The 20,507-nt window shown below is 49.7% G+C and overlaps 2 protein-coding genes and 1 long non-coding RNA gene across 4 annotated transcripts in view; 2 read left to right on the plus strand and 1 right to left on the minus strand.

Moving 5' to 3' along the window:
* Positions 1–20,507, minus strand: part of LOC308595857 — a 95,629-nt gene that overhangs the window by 53,939 nt on the left and 21,183 nt on the right. The window lies entirely within an intron of this gene.
* Positions 1–20,507, plus strand: part of LOC308595650 (uncharacterized protein) — a 302,145-nt gene that overhangs the window by 34,590 nt on the left and 247,048 nt on the right. The gene's annotated exons all lie outside the window — the stretch shown is intronic.
* The window catches only part of LOC308595609 (uncharacterized protein), a 131,833-nt gene that overhangs the window by 32,011 nt on the left and 79,315 nt on the right, over positions 1–20,507 (plus strand). Inside the window, exon 5 of one of the 2 annotated variants that reach the window (XM_081210056.1) lies at positions 7,260–7,300. Coding sequence is in view for 1 of the 2 variants with exons in the window: in XM_081210058.1 (XP_081066184.1) it covers positions 12,980–14,386 (1,407 nt within the window). In the remaining variant the exon portion in view is untranslated. Of the gene's footprint in view, positions 1–7,259; positions 7,301–12,851; positions 14,906–20,507 lie in introns of those variants that run through there. The other variant, XM_081210058.1, reaches the window with a different exon arrangement.

Here is a 20,507-nt window from a genome sequence, read left to right on the forward strand (position 1 = left end):
GTCAAAATATCATCAATCCTGGGCATAGGGAACACCACTGGTTCAGTCACTGCGTTCAACCTCCTAAAGTCACATACAAGTCTCGGCTTGTCCGCGTTTTTTTTGTCCACAAAAAACACTGGGCTACCCCCCGCTGCTTTGGACTCTCTGATGAAGCCTCTCTTCAGGTTCTTGTCAATAAACTCTCGCAACTCCTGCATTTCCCTGTCTGACATGGCATACAACTTGCCCACAGGAAGCTGTGCTCCAGGGAGTAAATTGATCTGGCAATCAAAGGGCCTATGCGGGGGTAGTTGGTCAGCTTCCTTCTCGCTGAACACGTCGCTGAGATCTGCATACTGTGGTGGTACCTTCACCTTCTCCATTACTTCAGTCCCTGCTAGGGTGGCTTGGGCCCCTGCTGAACCCTTTTCCCCTTTGCAGTGTTCTAAGCAATGTGCTGAACCAAAGGACACCACTCTTTGATGCCAGCCAACCAGCGGATCATGTAGAGCTAGCCAGCTCATTCCCAAAATAATGGGAGCGCCTCCCAAGGTGGCCACATTAAACGCTATCAGTTCTGTGTGCCTTGCCACCCTCATGATCATTGGGACCGTCTGCAAGCTGACTCCTCCTCCCAACAACTCCCTGCCATCGATCGTGGTCACCTGCAGGGGGTTGCTTAAAGGGATAGTCTGTATCTGGTGTTCAGCAGCAAACTCCTTGCTCATAAAATTGCAGGAGCTGCCTGAGTCCAATAGCGCCTTTATTTTTAGGGGGTGTCCATTTTGCAGCTCTAGCGACACTTCAATCACTAGAGCAGGTCGAGGAGCTTCTGGCACGGGCACTTTCACTGCTCTTTGGCCTGGCTGCAGTGCCCTGATTGTGGCAACCAGGCGTTGGCTTTTACCTGCTCCGTCTCCCCCTGCTCTCCCCCCTCAACAGCTCCCACCATCCCTTGCCATTCCTTCCTCTGGGGGCAGACTCTGGCAAAGTGGCCTGGCTGTTGGCAGAGATAGCATTTCCGGGCGCCCTTTCCCTCCTTCTTAGCCCCCTCGCTGGGTTTTGAAAATGCGCGCACGCGCGCTGTCCCGATTTCCATCGGCTCTGCCGGCGGGAAAGCTGGCTCAGGAATGTCTGGAATGCGGAACTCCTTCCAACGTTCCCCTCTCCCTTCCCGCCTCTCCAAGGCTCTTGCCTCCTGACGCGCTCCTATGGTCAGCGCAGATTTGGTCAGCTGATCCATAGACCCCGCCCTGGGGCTCCGTGACAGCTCGTCTTTCACAGCCGACGAAAGACCTTCTTCAAATAGCATCTGAATGGGTGCCGCCGATAAATCCCAACCCAGTCTGTGAACCAGCATGGTAAACTCAGTCCAATATTCACGGACAGATCGGCTTCCCTGCTTGCAAGCCATTAGCTGTCTGCGCACCACCCCTTCCTCAATATCGCTGGAAAACATGATATCCATTGCACGAAAGAACTTCATCGTGTCCTTTAGTACGTCATTGTGCGTTGCCATCAGGGGTCGAACCCAGTCTCTCGCCCCCCTCTCAAGATGCCCAATCACGAAAGCAACTCGTGATTCCTCATCAGGGAATTCATCAAACTGCACATTAAGTGCATATTGCATCTCTGTCCTAAAGGCATGGTAATCCTTGGGGTCCCCCCCCAAACTTCTGCACCAATCCTGGTACCTTTCTGGGGAACTGAGTGGCTCTCCCCTTCTTGTCTGCATCCTGAGCCCTTCTCTCCTCCAGCCTCGCCGTCTGCAGCGCCAGTTGGACCTCCAACGCTCGGTATCTATCTTCCAAGCTTGGACCAGCCCCAACCCCAGCTCCTCCGGTTCCGGTTGGTTCGCTCATGATGCTTTCTCTTGCACAGGCAGCGTACAAAGACTGTCGGACTGCTGTTGGGGATTGATTAGCTGCTTGTGCGTAAAATCGTGCTCCCTCAGAGTTTGTGCGACCCCACAAACCTCAGTGTGTGACGGAGCTCCTCAGACATGTCTGCTCTAGTCACTAGTAGAGTCCGACAGTGGCTGTCTGCGGAAGCGTTTCCAGCAAAGGAGCTCCTTAACGGAAACGCGTCTCCTGGACTCACGGCGTGACAGTTTCCGGCGAGGTGTAGGTCTCCCTATGTGAGACTCAGATACCTCCCCACTGTTTTCGCTGGAAGCGTCCCTGAGCCCTCCCTCCTGCTCACATTCCCTCAGAGAATCACTCCTCCCCCTGCTGGTGCCTGCTTCAGCTGTTGAGTCTCTTTCTTCCTCCCTGAGCCCCTCCACCACCTGATGCTCCGATGGCAGTTCCCTGACAGATACCTTAAATTACACCAGCAGATTCACACAGGGGAGAAACCATATAAATGCCTGGAATGCGGAAAGAGCTTTAGTGAGAATGGAAAACTTAGAACACATCAACGGACGCACACAAGGGAGAAACCATTTAAATGCCTGGAATGCGGAAAGAGCTTCAGTCAGAATGCAACCCTTAGAAGACATCAACGGACTCATACAGGGGAGAAACCTTTTAATTGCATTGAGTGTGGAAAGAGCTTCAGTCAGAATGGAATCCTTAGAAAACATCAGCAGACACACAGGGGAGAAACTCTTTAAATGTATGGCGTGTGGTAGGAGCTGCAGTCAGAGTGGAACCCTTGATTTATGTCAACAAACTCACACAAAACACAAACCTTATATATATCAGGAAAGTAGATAGAGGTTCAGTCCTAGTACAAGATCTAAATCAACAGATTCACAGACAGGAAGAACTTTAGGAGTTGAAACCATACAAACAATCAACAAACTCAAAGGAGAAGCAGTTTAAATGAAAAGATTGCAAAAGTGCTTTATTTACATACACTTCAGGTTACAGACTCTGCTAACCCATAAATAGTACCTTGAGTTATGTACTTTGCTTCAGCATGAGAACAGAAATGGTGCTCCAGTGGCGTGGCGGCTGCAGGTGGCCCCATTAGCTAAAGTGGTGCTTCAGGTTAAGAACAGTTTCAGGTTAAGAACGGACCTCTGGAACAAATTAAGTACTTAACCCGAGGTACCACTGTATGGTTGTAAACCAAGGTTCCACTGTATACCCCCAAAGGCTATAAAAACTCCTAGGTCTGGCCAATAAACTCAGGAGCCAGGAGGAGATAAGAGTCCGACGATTTTATTACAGGCCGTCAGTATTGGGAATGGGAAAGGACTTTTCAACATGTTAAAGAAAATTATGGGTTGAGAGACTACTCAACAGCCCAGCTCGCCAGGTACTAGTCCCCTGTGGGTCCATGCGGTCAGTAAATGGAGGAAATTCCAGCCAAGCATTTTGGAGCAAAGAGCAGTCAGTAGACTGAGATCCTTTACTGTTGTGCAACAGGTTTAAACAGCAGTGAGGGAACTCTGACCCTGGGGCCACACTGACTTTTAAAACTTTCCCACCAAATCCCAGAATACAGTTCGCACAGCATCATCAATGCATTATTGCTACATCACTAAAACGTCAGAAAGGGGAGGGTTACACAAGATTAGCATAGACAGATATGTCAGGGCAACACCCAAGTACAATATTAGGCAAACATGTCTCAAGTACCCACCACCCAAAAGGACAACAGAGCTTCCTTTAATGTCTGCAGCCTGGTGAGATTTGGCTGGTGATGAGATTTGGCTTCCCTTGGCTAACAGTGAGCCCAGCAATTGTCACCTCTGGGCATTTCCTCGGGTAGGAGGTGTGTCTACACATCTTCACCCTTGGGGAGGTGGTGCTGGTTTCTGTGTGTTGCCACTGTGCCATGCTCTTGGAGTCACAGGACTCTGCTTTGCATTCCAGAGACATTCCAGATTGTTGGAAGTCAGGAGATGGATGTGATGTTACTGTTTCCTGTTCCTTTGTTTTTCAGTTGCTCTCTGCTTTCACAGAGAGAGCATGTATATTTCTTTTCTGTCTGCGTAGTTAGAAATAAAACTCTTTAGCAATGTAGCTAATAAACTTCTCGTCCTTCCCTGCGTGCTGGATACTCTGCTGAATGGGGAGTGTGCTTGGAGCCTCATCAAAGGCTCGGTTCATTAATCATCATCGGAGGAGCTCGGTCGAACCCAAGTCCGACAGGTGGCAGGAAAAAAGAGTCCTTTTTCCAAGGGCAAAATAGCATTGGAATGGAGGAAACTGGCAAAGGAGTTGATTTTATATGATTTTTTAAAGCTAGGTATCTTCCCTGAGCTGTCAAGCCAAAAGGATACATTCAGGCATAATATTTGTAACATTTAACAACTTTAAGGATGTGCCCCACCCCGCCTTGTAATTTCTGTAACAAATACCTTCCTGAGATTTTTTTCTTTTTTTGGGGGGGGGTGTCACAGTTCAGCTTCATTCAGAAGAAAACATTGCTAAAGGAGGGGAAATATAAAATGCACATTGAAAACAGCATAATCAGCAAGAGAATAAAATATGATCATAATCCTAGAACACAGACTATATCTTGCTTTTCACCACTTCTGGGTCTTAAAGCAGCTTCCCCCTCTTTCCTCACAGCCTCAGCCCCTCTTGGCCGAGATAGAGACAATAAAATGCTTAGACATACACAGAGCTGGGAGCCGGTTATTGCGGGGGGGGGGGGTTCTCCCCCCCCCACACACAGGGGGCCCTCCAGCCCCAGCTCCCCTGGCTGAGCTGGAAACACGAGTCTCAATGCAAGGCACACAAAAAGAAAGCTCCCCCCCCCAAAAAAAATGTGCAATTTAACTCAGTGGCGTAGCGTGAGTTGTCAGCACCCGGGGCAACGCAAGTAATTTGCGCCCCCTAACCCGGGGCAAGGCAAGTAATTTGCGCCCCCCCAACCCCTAACCTGCGAGTTGCCGCTGGCGCTGCCACGCAAACAACGCTGCTTGCCCGGAGGAGGATGGAGGCAGAAGCAGCCGCCGCCTGTGGCTGGGCCGAGGGGATGGCGGCGGCGGCAGGGTGCAGAGGCTGCCCGTGCCCGGCCATGCGTCGGTGGCGGCGTCGGCGCTGCTGCAGCGGCTGCTCCTCCTGCGAGCAGTGAGCGGAGCGCAGCCACAGCGACGGCGGGGGACGCGCGCGCTAGGGCGCAAGGCTGGCGGTGGCGGCGGGGAGCCCGGCGGAGGAAGGAACTTGTCCCTTCCCTCTGGACTCGCGCCCCCCCAGATGTTGCGCCCGGTGCGGTTGGCACCCCTGGCACCCCCCACGCTACGCCACTGATTTAACTGCTAGCAAAACCCACAGGGCGCCCCCCCCTTTTCCCTGAGACAGGCACAGAGCTGACAGCCCACGGCTCCCTCCATTTCAAGGAACGGCGGTCCCGCACAGCCCTCAGGGCACCTCAGCATCCCATAGATTGCTTTCCTCCGGTGGGGAGGGGGACTGTTTTGCTTGCTGAGGGCAGGAGTCACACCCTTGTCACATTGCGGGGTGTCAGGCTTTTAGGGAAGGGGGTGAGGCTTGGGTGGGCCACTCCTGTTCACAGTGCATTCTCAGTCCTTTGGGGTTCATCGCTCCACCACAACCCCACTTTCCCACACCTTTTAACTACCCTCTTCCCCAAAGCACCACAACAGTATTCACACATCCCCCTAGCTGCAAGGCTTCCCTGCGCTTCACCTTGGAAAGTATCAGGATTCAATCCCCCATCCCGATGGATTTCTGTCTTGACTGCGCCCCCCCCCCTTCCTGGATTTAACAGCAGCAATACCTAAAACACGGAGGGATCTAAGCTCGTGGCGTGGGGTGGGGGAGGGAAGGATTTTGCAATATAAACATTGTGGGGTGGGGTACCCCACTTTGCAAGTGGATTGCCGGGATCAGCCCCTCCCCCATTCTCCTGATTCTCAGGAGGAGGAGGGGAGGGGGGACACCTTCCTCTGCTCCCTGCCCCCCAAATTCCACCCTTCCCAGACCCCGCCTCCGCAAAGCCCAAATCCCCTCCCCAATATGTTGCTCCTCTTCCTCGCCATCCGGCTCCTGCTTCGGGAAAGTGGGGGCGGGGTGAGCCCCCCCTCCCAACCTGCCTGCTTCTCCCGCAAGTGGAGCTTCTGCGCCGGATTGCTGCTCTGTGCCGTAGCTCTAGGGGGGGGCGCTTTCGGAAAGGGGAGGAGGGGCGGCAGGTAAATCCCCCCCACCCACGTGGATGTTGCAGGAAAGGAAAGGAGAATCGGGAGCGAGGACAAAAAGGTAAAGGGGTCGCGGGGGGGGGGGGGAGGTGAGAGAAGGATCCAGAGACCCTGCCAGCTCCCCAAAGCGCCTTTCGAGGATCTGGATCCCTGCACGCGTACAGCGAAGGAGGTTTTCCTTGGACCCTTAGGAAGCCCACCCAGGGGATCCCACGAAGCCCCCTCGACCCATTTGCCCGCGCAGGCATCCCTGGGACTCTGTGGGTTCCGCGCGGAAAGACGTAGACCATGAAAGATGAAAGGGTTAAGGGGCGCAGAGGGAGAGATGGGGGCGCAGGGCGTGGGGTAAGCCGCGCCAAGGGGGGCCTCTGGGTTCAGTGGAGACTCTGGGACAGAGGGAGGGAGTCGAGGAAGTGGGGAGGGGGAGCATCCCTGGGGCAGGGAAGGGCAGAATTGGGGGGGGGGAGATAGGAAACCAGTCTTTGGGGAGACTTATCCATAGTGGCTCCCGTGGGGAATCTCTGGAGGGGCCGCCTTGGCTTCTCCCTCCCACCCAGGAATCGGCCACCCCTTCAAGGCAGCCAGAGGGATCCCTGGAAAGTGGGGGGTTGTGTCCCCCCACCCATTCCTTCCTGCAATCTCTATCCTCTTTACACCCCATAAACCACTGACCTGTCCAGACTGTTGCAGGAATCTGTATAGGTTGGGGGGGGGGTTTCACCTTCAGCAGATATCATGCACATGTAGCCCACCACCAAAATCAGCACCATCACTTTTGTGATTTCTTCCCACAAAGCACTTCATCACAGTTTCTTCCTATCTATTCAAAGGGCCTCTCCTGCACAATACCAAATGTAAGAATTCACTGATAAATGTCTCTATGTACTGGCTCACTGGGGTAACTTCAGAAATTCCTATAGACATGTGAGCTCAGCTCCTCAGCAGCCCCTCTGCCTGGGTGATAATCCCTGGCATCCTGATACCTGAGTGCCAGGCAGGTAGCCATTCCAGAAAGAACCAAGCCAGATGAAGACAAAAGGGTGGGATTAGCTTGGCTGGGAAACAGGTCAGGGAGGACAATGGGTGGCCGGCTGGGGGTGGGGCAAAGAATGGAGGCCGACCCCTTTCTCCAAGCCCCTTTTGGTTTTCTTCCTTCCAGGATCAGGATCCTCAGGAGCGTGTCCTGGTGTCCGGATTAAGGTAAGTTCTGGCCTGATTGGAAGGGGCATGGCCCCTCCACCAGGCTAGGCTGCAATTTTGTGGCTTTTCTTTCTGGGCAGGTGCCCAGATAGGCTGGGGGGGGGGGGTAAACCTTTTTGTTTTGCGGTGGCCGGGGGGGGGGCATGGCTCCTCCGCCATAGCCATCCACCACCCTCTAGCTGTAGGCCGCATGCCGGCCATTTCCCTTCTTGGGGGGGTGGGGATAAGTCAGGCCACATGGCGGTCATGTTTGTTTGCACTTCCTCCCCCCCTTATTCCACTCTGGCTACTGATGCACTTCTGCTCCTAGAAGGGAAATGTAAATATCTCTTTTCTTTCACCTGATAGATGTTTGGTGGAGGGCAAGGGGAACCATGGGGCAGGGTCCAGGATGCTCAGATTACAGCCACCACACCTCCCCTTTCATGATGTATTTTGGGGACTGTAACATAGGGATTAGCAGCTAATAAAATTTTGGGTTCTCTTTTGTTCGGGGCTTCCATCTTGTTCCACCTGGTGGCAGGTGGGAGTCCTGTCGCAACCGTCTTCAATAAATACCAAGCCTACTGGCTGCTGTTTTGCTCTGGTATTCCCGGCTGGTGTCCTTGTTTTTTCTCCAGGGGGGCCCTCAGATTTCTCCGTTAGCAAGATGCACCTTCCTTCCTGCAAGCTTCACCCGCTTCCCACCCCATAAGCCCCTGCCCTGTCCAGATAATAATAATAATAATAATAATAATAATAATAATAATAATAATAATAATAATAATTTATATCTCACCATTACCCGGGCAAAGCCGGGCTCATGATAAATTAATTAAAATGCATTCTAAAAGCAATTCATTCTAATATAAAATCAAAATCAAATTAATGGCAGATACAGCAATTCTGCCCGGTCCAACCATTGTTCCCCCTGGAGAGGAGAGGAAATCCCAAGAGGAAGAGGGGAGGGGAGAGGCCTTCTCAGAAGCGGCTCTTTGTTTCCGCAATCCCACCCAGGAAGCAGCCAGAAACCTTTTCCTCTCTCTCAGGCTTCCATCTTTAAGCGTCTCTTCTCTGCATGGTTCACTGAGGATGCAGAAGATGTACACCTGTTGTCAGGAACAGGGGTGCAGAGTCCATGGAATGGCTCTCAGGATTGATATAGAAGTTGCATCTCACTTTTTGTAGGCAGTGTCAGACTGACAGACAAGCTGAGATACAATCCATCAAAATTCAAAGACAGCGGCTGCGTGAATCTTCCCAGTCAAAGGACCCATTTTCATGAGAGACAGCCCCCGTGGCTGGAGGCTCAACACCCAGGGTGTGCCTATACAGGCCAAAGACTGCCAGCATTAGCACAGGTGAGGTGTGTGACCCCCCCCCCAATCGACAGGTTGTGTGTCAATGAGAGTTTGTGGGTGGGATTATCGTTTACGGCAACTCTGTTGCTCCCACAAGGGAGCACCCAGGGGTCAGAACACTCCTCTCCCAAGACCACTTTCTGAACAAGGCCCAGGAGGAAGGAGGGGAACCACTGCAGAGCAGGGCCCCCAGCTCCCCTAGAGGGTCCAGAAGGATACCATGGTTGACGGTCTCCAAAGCTGCTTAGAGATCCAGCAGAACTAGGAAACAGTTTTCCCCTCAGACTCTAGCACATTGGAGATCATCATCCAGTGCAACCAGTGCTGTTTTAGTCCCATGATGAGGCCTGAATCCCATTTGGAAGGATAATGGTGGAAGAAGCTTTCCTGCTGTTCCAGGTACCCCCCTCCCCAGTCATTCAGTTTGTACTTACACGACACACACAACATACACGACGTTTTTCTTATAAATTTATAGTAAATCAACTGTACATCAGATTTACCGTATTTTCCCCTCTATAACACACAGATTTTTTCTCCTAAAAAGTAAGGGGAAATGTCCATGCGTGTTATTGAGCGAATGTGTGGTCCCTGGAGCCGACTGGCCTGAGTGCATCACACATTTTCTTCGAGGGTCGTCTTCGTTGCAGTCAGCAGAAGCCAGGGAAGTGCTTGCTAGGAGGTTTGGCCACTCTGCAGCGCGACTGTGTGTTTGCTAGTGCGTGTGCTTTGTGAGTGTGTGGTTGCCTGTGTTTGTTCGCTAGCGTGGGTGCTTGGAGGGAGTGAGAGAGTGACGGACTGCTGCAACTTCTCCTGCAATTTGCCTTTTAAAAAATTGGCAGCAGCGGGGCAGTAAAAACCACCTCCGAAAGCCCCATTTCCCCCTTCTAAGGCTGCAGCTCGGCTTTGGGAGCCTTGAACCCCTGCCTTGTTCTTGAGGGATCTTTGAGGTTTTCCCTTTAGCTTTAACCCAGCCCCCTTATTTTACCAGTTTATCTTCATTCTCGGTGCGGTAAACTGATTGCAGGCAGCCACACATGCGCGTTCGAGCCTCCCGAGAGAGAAAGCTGTTGCTTTCCTGCATTCTGCCCCAGGGTCTTACTGCCCACTTTCTTCTGTTTTGTTACTGTGTTTGCTCAAACAGAACAAAGAGCAGAGAAAACCCCTCCCCTCCAGGCAAGCAGAGGGGAAAGCAGAGCGTCCTTCCTTCTAATTCCTTTCCGTGCTGTGCTCTGGTGCTGCTCGCAGGGACTCGCAGGTAACATGCAGGTGGGGGGGGGGAGAGAGAGGGAGCTGGCTGGCTTGGGTGGGTGGGGGAGCTTTTGCCTTCCTTTCCTCCCTCCAGTAAAACCCCTCTACTGCATTCTTAGCCAGCTGTTTCTCCGCACACCCCTCTCGGTGCTCCTTGCCACTTCTATGTTTTTCCTTCCCTCCCCACTTAAAACATGGTTATAAAGCACGGATCCTCAGGATCTTTGCATTGGGTCACCCCAAATTCACCATCAGATCACACAGCAATGATCTCATGCAAAAACAGGGCTGCAATGGTGCAAAAACGTGGTTACAAAGCACGGATCCACATGGATCCTCAGGATCTTTGCATTAAAGGTAAAGGTAAAGGTACCCCTGCCCGTACGGGCCAGTCTTGACAGCCTCTAGGGTTGTGCGCCCATCTCACTTAAGAGGCCGAGGGCCAGCGCTGTCCGGAGACACTTCCGGGTCACGTGGCCAGCGTGGCAAAGCTGCATCTGGCGAGCCAGCGTAGCACACGGAAACGCCGTTTACCTTGCCGCCAGTAAGCAGTCCCTATTTATCTACTTGCACCCGAGGGTACTTTCGAACTGCTAGGTTGGCATGCGCTGGGACCGAGCAACGGGAGCACACCCCGCCACGGGGATTCGAACCGCCGACCTTTCGATCGGCAAGCCCTAGGCACTGAGGCTTTTACCCACAGCGCCACCCGCGTCCCTGATCTTTGCATAGGGTCACCCCAAATTCACCATCAGATCACATAGCATATCCATGGCTACAGCCTGCACCAAAAAAATCACGCATCCACTGTTGCCTGGGGCTGCAATGGTGCAAAAACTTGGTTACAAAGCACAGATCCACATGGATTCTCAGGATTTTTGCATTGGGCTAACCCAAACTCACCGTCAAATCACATGTCTGTGGCCACAGCATGAAGCACAAAAATGATAAATCCACTGTTTCATTCAGATATTTTTTTCTTGTTTCCCTCCTCTAAAAACTATGTGCGTGTTATGGTCAGGTGCGTGTTATCGAGCGAAAAATACGGTACATCGGTCCACTTTTATTTTGCTCCATGAAGAAAGGACTATCAAAGTGGATAGGTTTAATACAGGGTGGCCATAATCCCTTGGGCATACCAGCACATCCACAGGAGCCCTGCCCAGTTTTTATGCCAACCCTGATGGTCCCAGACAGAAGACAATCAAGGTAACAAAGAACTTGCATATAGGAGTGGATTCAGCATGGACTGGAGCAAAGGACAATGATCAGCTCTTCCCTCTGGGGGCAGGAAACTGCAAACTCCCCTTTGTCACATGGAAAGTACTCCTGGGGAGGGGGAAAGGGGGGAACCGGCCAGGTGGCAGGACACTCAGGTTACCACCACAACTCCTCCCTCAACCCCTCCTTTTTGTGATGTATCAGTGATGTAGTTTTAGGGGTGTAGTTTGAGGAATTAGTAACTAATAAAAGTTGGGGTCTTCTTTTGTACGGGGCTTCCATCTTGTTTCACCTGGTGGCAGGTGGGAGTCCTGTCGCGACAGTTTTCAGTAACGACCAAGCCTACAGGCTGCTGTTTTGCTGTGGTATTCCTGGCAGCTGTCCTTGCTTTTTTGTCCAAGGGAGCCCTCAGATTTCTTCATTAACACTGGTCCTGCACCCCCAAAAGCTCCAGGCACAGGACTTTCATTAGCTTTGAAGGGGCCATCGGATACTTGGTGATCTTTTCTTCAAAAGACAAATATTCTGAATAATTTTTAATTGATGTATGATATAAACAGCACTTCTGTTTTACATATTCCACATTGGAGAGATTTTGATACACAGGTCTGAGTTCATCGCTCCCCCTGAAACTGCTGTGTCAGCAGTCCTGCCAGCCTGGACAGTGTGTTTAGGGGTCCTGGGCTGCCTAGACAACAAGACCCCCTTCTCAGCCTGGCTTATATGGTCCCAAGGAAAGCAGAGCAGTATGTTAGGCACCAGCTTGGCTGCAGGAGTGGCTGGAAGGAGGTGTGCAGGGCAGCATCCAACCATCTTAGAGAGTCCACTCTGGATTTGTGTAGGTTTTCCTCCATAGCTTTTTCTTCTCCTGAAGATAACTCACGAGGAAGCGAAGGAGTGCACCAAAGTATTACGACCAGAGTTTTCCTTCTCAAGGAGCTCCCTTCCCCGGTTGACAAGCCCCATCTGCCCTTCACTTTCCTCTGCAGAATGGGCAGAATCTGCCTTCTTGACTGTGGGATTCACTGTTGTTCTCATCCTCTCCATCCACCAGGGCCTTTCTTCACCTGCAGCAGAATTCCCCAACCCACCAAGAATTTGAGACCCATCAGATATCCTCACCTGGTTTAGCCAGTCGGTTGAAGCTGTTCCTGGGATTGTGGCCCCTATTCCATCCTGAAAGCTTCTGGAAGCCAGAGGTGAGAGCTGAGTGCAGGGTGGGGACCAATGGTGGAGAAATTGCCTCGTAAGGTGCATGACATTTCCCCCACCAATGGTACTACCGCTCCCCTAACACCCCATGACATCGTATGATTATGATCTTTTAGACACAACAGGAATAAATTCATGTCCCCAGAAATAACACAACTTCAGGCCATTAGTGAATCAATACTACATTTCCAAGGTACTACATATTCCACTAAGTACAGTTTATCATTTTGCCTTGAATATCCTGCTTTTCAGTGTCATTTTAGCATAGTCCTGCGACAAAAGACGGGCACGAGATCAGACAGCACATCGTTCTTTAAAAAATCAAGCTGCTTTATGAACATTGATTGAGGATTAGGAAAGGTTTCTGATGCATTACTATCATTTGACATAATTGCATATTCATTTCCTGAAAGTTGGGAACATGGGTAGGAGGTGAGGGAATGTAGGAGACGTTGAAATAGGAGAAGGTGCTAATGGAGCTTGATGTGTTCTCTTTCCCTTTGTTCTCTTCCTTGAAATCAAAACAGGATTCCCTTTCTTTCCACTCAGAAGAAGGAGATGGAGAAGACAGTCAAAACTCCAGGGGATTGGGTACCTTTCCCCCCCATTAGGAATAGAAATTAAAACGAGTGAAATGCGGACTATGCTTCATTGAATGAGCACACATAGTTCACATCAACGACCTCCAACAGGGGAGAAACCATTTAATGGTATGGAGTGTGGGAAACGTTTCACTGATATTGGAAAACTTAGAACACATCAACGGATTCACACAGGGGAGAAACCATTTAAATGCCTGGAGTGCGGAAAGAGCTTCAGTCAGAATGGAGACCTTAAATTACACCAGCGGATTCACACAGGGGAGAAACCATATAAATGTCTGGAGTGCGGAAAGAGCGTTACTGGTAATGAACACCTTAGAAGACATCAACGGACTCATACAGGGGAGAAACCATTTAAATGCCTGGAGTGCGGAAAGAGCTTCAGTCAGAATGGAAGCCTTAGAAGACATCAACGGACTCACACAGGAGAGAAACCATTTAAATGCCTGGAGTGCGGAAAGAGCTTCAGTCAGAATGGAGACCTTAAATTACACCAGCGGATTCACACAGGGGAGAAACCATATAAATGTCTGGAGTGCGGAAAGACCTTTACTGAAAATGGAAGCCTTAGAAGACATCAACGGGCTCACACAGGGGAGAAACCATATAAATGTATAGAGTGCGGAAAGAGCTTTAGTGATAATGTAAGCCTTAGAAGACATCAACGGACTCACACAGGAGAGAAACCATATAAATGTATAGAGTGCGGAAAGAGCTTTACTGATAATGGACACCTTAGAAGTCATCAACGGACTCACACAGGGGAGAAACCATATAAATGTATAGAGTGCGGAAAGAGCTTTTCTGATAATGAACACCTTAGAAGACATCAACGGACTCACACAGGAGAGAAACCATATAAATGTATAGAGTGCGGAAAGAGCTTTACTGATAATGGACACCTTAGAAGTCATCAACGGGCTCACACAGGGGAGAAACCATATAAATGTATAGAGTGCGGAAAAAGCTTTACTGATAATGGACACCTTAGAAGACATCAACGGACTCACACAGGAGAGAAACCATTTAAATGCCTGGAGTGCGGAAAGAGCTTTACTGAAAATGAACACCTTAGAACACATCAACGGACTCACACAGGGGAGAAACCATATAAATGTATGGAGTGTGAGAAGAGTTTTAGTATTAGTGGAAACCTTAGAAGACATCAACGGACTCACATAGGAGAGAAACCATTTAAGTGCCTGGAGTGTGGAAAGTGCTTCAGTCAGAATGGAAACCTTAGAACACATCAACGGACTCATACAGGGCAGAAACCATATAAATGTATAGAGTGCGGAAAGAGCTTTACTGATAATGGAAACCTTAGAAGACATCAACGGACTCATACAGGGGAGAAACCATTGAAATGTTTGGAGTGCGGAAAGAGCTTTACTGATAATGGAAACCTTAGAAGACATCAACGGACTCACACAGGAGAGAAACCATTTAAATGCCTGTAGTGCGGAAAGAGCTTCAGTCAGAGTGGATACCTTAGAAAACATTGGCAGACACATGACGGAGAAACTGTTTACATGTATGGCCTGTGGTAGGAGCTGCAGTCAGAGTGGAACCCTTGATTTATGTCAAGAAACTCACACAAAAGACAAACCTTATAAATATCAGGAACGTAGATAGAGGTTCAGTCCTAGTGGAAGTTCTAAATCAACAGAGTCACGGACAGGAAGAACTTTAGGAGTTGAAACCCTACAAAGCATCAACAAACTCAAAGAGGAGAAGCAGCTTAAATGAAAAGATTGCAAAAAGTGCTTTTTTACAATGGAGTGTTTAAGGAAAATCCAGGGACTCTCACATGGAAGAACCCATTTTGATGTCTGGAGTGCGGGACGTCTTCCTCTCGGAGTCCACTCTTTTCTTCACAGAAATGAACTCAGCAGGAAATCAGTCATTAACACATGTTGTGTATGCGAAGTTCTGGAATTTATGTGTAAAACTGTATAGTAATGAAATATTGAAGGCAATGTCAAACAATGTGATTATAATCTAAGATGTAAAGTACCTTTTGATAGAGAAGGTGTGAGGGTTTATCTGGATTTCTGGTGGTCAGTGAGGATTAGGGCCGGGCGATATATTTTTCCATATTGGTAAACTATTACTGAAGAAGTCCTACTGCCTCTGTGTGTGTTTTTGACCTCAGTGTGGGACTTGCTCTACACGTGGCCCCTACCCTGCCGATACTTAGCTCATGCCTTGGAGTTGCTGTACTCAAGCATGCAAGACGGGTGCATCTGTGTGTGACTGGTTTTTGCACCAAACTCTCTCACCACCACCACCACATGCTCTCCGAATACTGCTTCTTCACTAGAACTTCTTCCTGCCTCCTACGTGTTCTGAAGAAAACTTAAAATACTGTAATTTAATGGGAGATTTCCCCCATGCCTTATTGCAGTGTTTCCCAACCGGTGTTCCGCGGCACACTAGTGTGCCGTAGGAGGGAGGCGGGCGAGTCGGGTGGCGAGAGGCGGCGGCGGCGAGGATCCACGTCGAGCCGGGGGCGGCTCCGCGGTGGTGGTGCCGAGCGGCGGGGCAGCGCGCGCAAAAGGGAGGAGCGCGAGACAGCGGAGGAGGAGGAGGCCGGCATGTCCGGGCAGCAGCAGCAACAGCAGCAGCAGCAACTCCCGGCGACGGCTCCTCCTCCGCCCGCTATCGCCGCCACCACCACAACAGCCGCCACCGCCTCAGCTGCCGCCGTCCCTCAGTCCCTCGCTCTGCTGCCTCCTCCCACCCCGGCAAGGGGAAGGGAAAAAACTTTCACTTTTGTGCGTCCCTCCCGGCGTGACGCTGCGCGCTGACGTCATGGGGCGGGGCTTTAATGGTGGTGTGCCGCGAGATTTTTTTCCGGTAAACAGGTGTGCCGTTGCCCAAAAACGTTTGGGAAACACTGCCTTATTGCAAGAGGGGGAAGGATGGGTTGCAGGTACGAGGGAAGTTTCCTGGGGGGGCCATCTTCACTCATGAACCCCATGGGGCAATCCCAGAGCTCCTGCTTATTCTGGGGTTTGGGGAAGATAGTATTTTTCCATAGTCCCAGAAGTTATCATTCTTCCTGCCAGAGGACCAGTGTGCATATTATTATCATACTTATTTTACTGTTGTTGCTGCTGCTGCTGCTGCTGTCATGGACTGGCTGGGTGAAAGGGGGGAGGCACCAGCTGGCGGACCCCCAAGGGAAGAAGGCTCAGAGTCTGGGTCTTGTATGCCCCCAAAGGCTATCAAGTCTCCTAGGTCTGACCAATAAAAGCTTAATTTGGTGTTGGGGGGGGGGGAGAATCCAGGTGTGAGGCTGCTCAGCCACCCAGCTCATCGAGCAGAGCCCGTCGGTCCCTGCGGAATAAAGGAAGGAGTTCGGCCACCAACCAAAGCAAATAGCTGTAGATCAAAGTTTATTGCGCAACAGGTTGAAAGAAGAATTGAACCCTGAGGATGGGGTGACAAGGACTTTAAAAAGTTTCTATCTTATCCCAGCATACAGTTCGTGGAGCATCATTGCTACATCAGAAAAGGGGAGGCTAATACATGATTCATATGCCTGTTGTCTTTGTCCATGGAGTTTTCTTGGCAGGGATACTGGAGTGGCTTGCCGGTTCCTGCTCCAGGTGGATCACATTGGGTCAAAACTCTCCACTATGACCTGTCCATCTTGGGTGGCCCTGCACGGCATAGCTCATAGCTTCTCTGAGTTATTCAAGCCCCTTCGCCACGGCAAGGTCGTGATCCATGAAGGGGCAGTGATCCATAAAGCCATGGTTTTCCCAGTAGTAATGTATGGAAGTGAGAGCTGGACCATAAAGAAGGCTGATCGCCGAAGAATTGATGCTTTTGAATTCTGGTGCTGGAGGAGACTCTTGAGAGTCCCATGGACTGCAAGAAGATCAAACGCATCCATTCATAAAATCATAGAATCATAGAGTTGGAAGAGACCACAAGGGCCATCGAGTCCAACCCCCTGCCAAGCAGGAAACACCATCAGAGCACTCCTGACATATGGTTGTCAAGCCTCTACTTAAAGACCTCCAAAGTAGGAGACTCCACCACACTCCTGGGCAGCAAATTCCACTGTCAAACAGCTCTTACTGTCAGGAAGTTCTTCCTAATGTTTAGGTGGAATCTTCTTTCTTGTAGTTAGGATCCATTGCTCCGTGTCCGCTTCTCTGGAGCAGCAGAAAACAACCTTTCTCCCTCCCCCATGTAACATCCTTTTATATATTTGAACATGGCTATCATATCACCCCTTAACCTCCTCTTCTCCAGGCTAAACATGCCCAGCTCCCTTAGCCGTTCCTCATAAGGCATCGTTTCCAGGCCTTTGACCATTTTGGTTGCCCTCCTCTGGACACGTTCCAGTTTGTCAGTGTCCTTCTTGAACTGTGGTGCCCAGAACTGGACACAGTACTCCAGGTGAGGTCTGACCAGAGCAGAATACAGTGGCACTATTACTTCCCTTGATCTAGATGCTATACTCCTATTGATGCAGCCCAGAATTGCATTGGCTTTTTTAGCTGCCGCGTCACACTGTTGGCTCATGTCAAGTTTGTGGTCAACCAAGACTCCTAGATCCTTTTCACATGTACTGCTCTCAAGCCAGTGGCGTAGCGTGGGTTGTCAGCACCCGGGGCAAGGCAAGTAATTTGCGCCCCCTACCCCGTGGATTTTTCCTACCAGAGGACCACAGTGCTGTGGCTGCTGTTGTTGTCATGGACTGGCTGGTGGGGGGGGAGGCACCAGCTGGGGGACCCACAAGGGAAGAAGGCTCAGAGCCCAGGGACTGGTGGTGGGATGGCAATGAGCTGAAAGAGGGAAAAAAGGGAGCAGAGTGGGAGGGGAGGAAACAGGGTTTGGTGAGCAGGAAGAGTGTGGGGCAGAGAGCAGTTCAGGCTCAGAGGGAGGAGAGGAGGGGGCCAGGAGACCCAGAGGAGGCTTGCTGCTGAAGCATCCAGGGAGACTCCCCCTCCTGCTGTGACCAGCACATGCCTTTGCGTCTGGTGGTTAGAAGTCTTGGAATGTGGGGATCCCATTTTTCAACCAAAACCAAAACCCGCTAGCCTTTCCCCAGGTCTTTTCTGACCTGACAGTCGTTCGTCTTCTCTACGAAGGACTCTACAAAGTCCTTCTCCCTCTTTATCCCATGGGGTCCCAGCAACCTTTTCTGCCTTTTACACGCAATGGAAAAGAGTCCCTTTCCATTGGACGCCTGGCAGCCCAGTGCCAAATCCGGCTGCTCCAGAGAGAACGGAAGGAACTGTAAACGCCCTTGCGCTCTGACGCACACCAGTCACTTCCTTCCGGATCTTGGTGCTGCCAGTGCAGCTGCATTTACGAGAAAAAGAGAAATTGGAAACTGAGCCCAAGTCCCTTGCTATCCAAACTGGCCACTTGGACCAGCCTTGGGGCGTCTTCCTTGGGAAAAAGGTAAAGTTTCAGATCTCGGGTTCCCCAACAGGGAATGAGAGCTTTGATTGGCGTTCTCCCCTTCCAGTTAATTGCCGCTCTAATTGCAGAACCCCAATTCTCCCGTTCTCCCCTCCCCCTCCTTGCCACCTCTTGCCAGGAAGGCTGGGAGTGAAGACCGTAAGCAAAAGAGACAGCAAAGGATGAGAATCTGGGTTGCTGGGTGTTTCAGAGAATCCCGCCCACAATCTTCTCCATTCCTAGACTCATGTCCGCATGCGCTGCTCCTGGCCACCCCGGGGTCTTTTGCTAGATTAATTTATGGCCGGCCTGGGGCTGAAAATAAACTACCAAAAAAACTAAATTACTGACAAAAAACCTCACAATGGAAGGGAAAACAAGAACTTAAAAAAAAAAAAAAACGGGCCTGGAAATTTAAAAATAAGGTTAAATACCTAGGGATCTGGATTTCAAATAAAAGTTTAAATGTATATGAGGATAATTCTAGTAAAGTATGGAAAGAAATTTTAAAAAAATATATGGAAACTTAGACCAAACTCCATCTCTCACTCTGGGGAAGAGTCTCGGTTGTGGAAATGAATATCCTCCCCAAAATGATTTTCTTATTCCAAACAAGGCCCATCTTAGGAGAAATGAATTGTTTTAAGGAGTGGAAAAGGGAAATATCTATATTTATATGGAGTGCAAAGAAACCGAGAATTAAACACCAGTTATTAACAGATCAAAAGGAGAGAGGAGGTTTTGCGTTGCCAGATTTGGAATTCTACCATGTGGCGGCAGGATTGGTTTGGATAAAAGACTGGATTACACTAAAAGATAAGGACCTATTAGACTTGGAAGGCCACGAGAATCGGTCTGGATGGCACGCTTCTTTAATGTACGAAAAAGTGAAGGTCCACAGGGGATTTTTGAGCCATGTGATAAGAAAATCATAAAATAAAATCTGGAATAAATATAAAGGAATACTTGAGCCAAAAATACCCTTGTGGACATCACCAAGAGAAGCCATATACTCATGTCAGAATATTTACAACTAGCAAAACTGACGGGAAGAGTTAGAGGAGTATTGAACCAGAAAATACTGGAGAAGGGAGAATATTTAAGGATTATATAAGATCATATTGCACCAACCACACCATATTAGCAGAACTTGAGTGATACTTGTAAACACAACAAATACTGTTTGTGGAGTAGACGGGAACAATATTAAAGAATATAAAACTGTGTTGGAAACACAATGGCAGTATAAACAGTACAATGAGAATGATTGGAAGACACGTTTTGTCAGAAGTCTTTTTTATTTAATTAGGAAGATTAAGTTTTTTTCATGCACATAAATCTGCTTTTTCTTCTTTCTTATTCTGTATTTTCTTCTTTCCTTTTTTCTTAATTGTTTTTTCTTTAATTTTCTTTTTTGCAGTATGAGATTGCAAATTATTTATATATGTGAGTAATTTAAATCAATAAAGATTATTTTAAAAAATAAATCAATTTGTGGCCGGCCTGATCAAGCGTTGCTTCCTCTGGTTAGCCCTGCTGGAACTCCAGTTCATTCCAGACCCTGGGGTCTCCAGAGGACTGGTGGCTCCTCCTGGCAAATGGCCTGGTGTGCGCTGGATCACCAGTCCTTCCTTGCCCCCCTTAAATCCAGCCAACCAAAGGTCCCATCTGGGGTGCCATCTGTTGTAAACAAAAGCTGCCCTTCTTCCCTTATGGGGGACACAAGAGCCCTTTATAGAGTCCCTTGTGGGTTCTCCATCGGTAGGAGGAAAGAGCAGACACTAACCAGAGAATACTGAGAAGCAAAGTAGCTCCCCTCACACGCAGAAAAGGAGGAGGACCCAGAACAAAGGTGTGCCTGCCTTTATATAGACATTTTAAATTCCCTGCCCTGGAGCTCAAGACCATCCCTCCATACATCATACATACATCACAGAAAAGGTGGTCTACAACAGAAATTTGAATGTTGTCATTTTTCCTGTCTGCCAGGTTCTCTGATGGTGCCTTATCTGATTCCCTTTCCTGGTAGTCTGGTCATTCCTTTGAGATGGTGATTTCCCAATTCCTGAGACAATGGGAAGGTTCCCTCACCCCTCCCTCCTTGCAGAGAAAACATTTGGTCAGTTTGGGAGTCAAAATGGTTTCAGGACGGTC

Source organism: Podarcis bocagei (genome assembly GCF_964188305.1).
Source record: "Podarcis bocagei genome assembly, chromosome: 10".
NCBI lineage: Eukaryota > Metazoa > Chordata > Lepidosauria > Squamata > Lacertidae > Podarcis > Podarcis bocagei.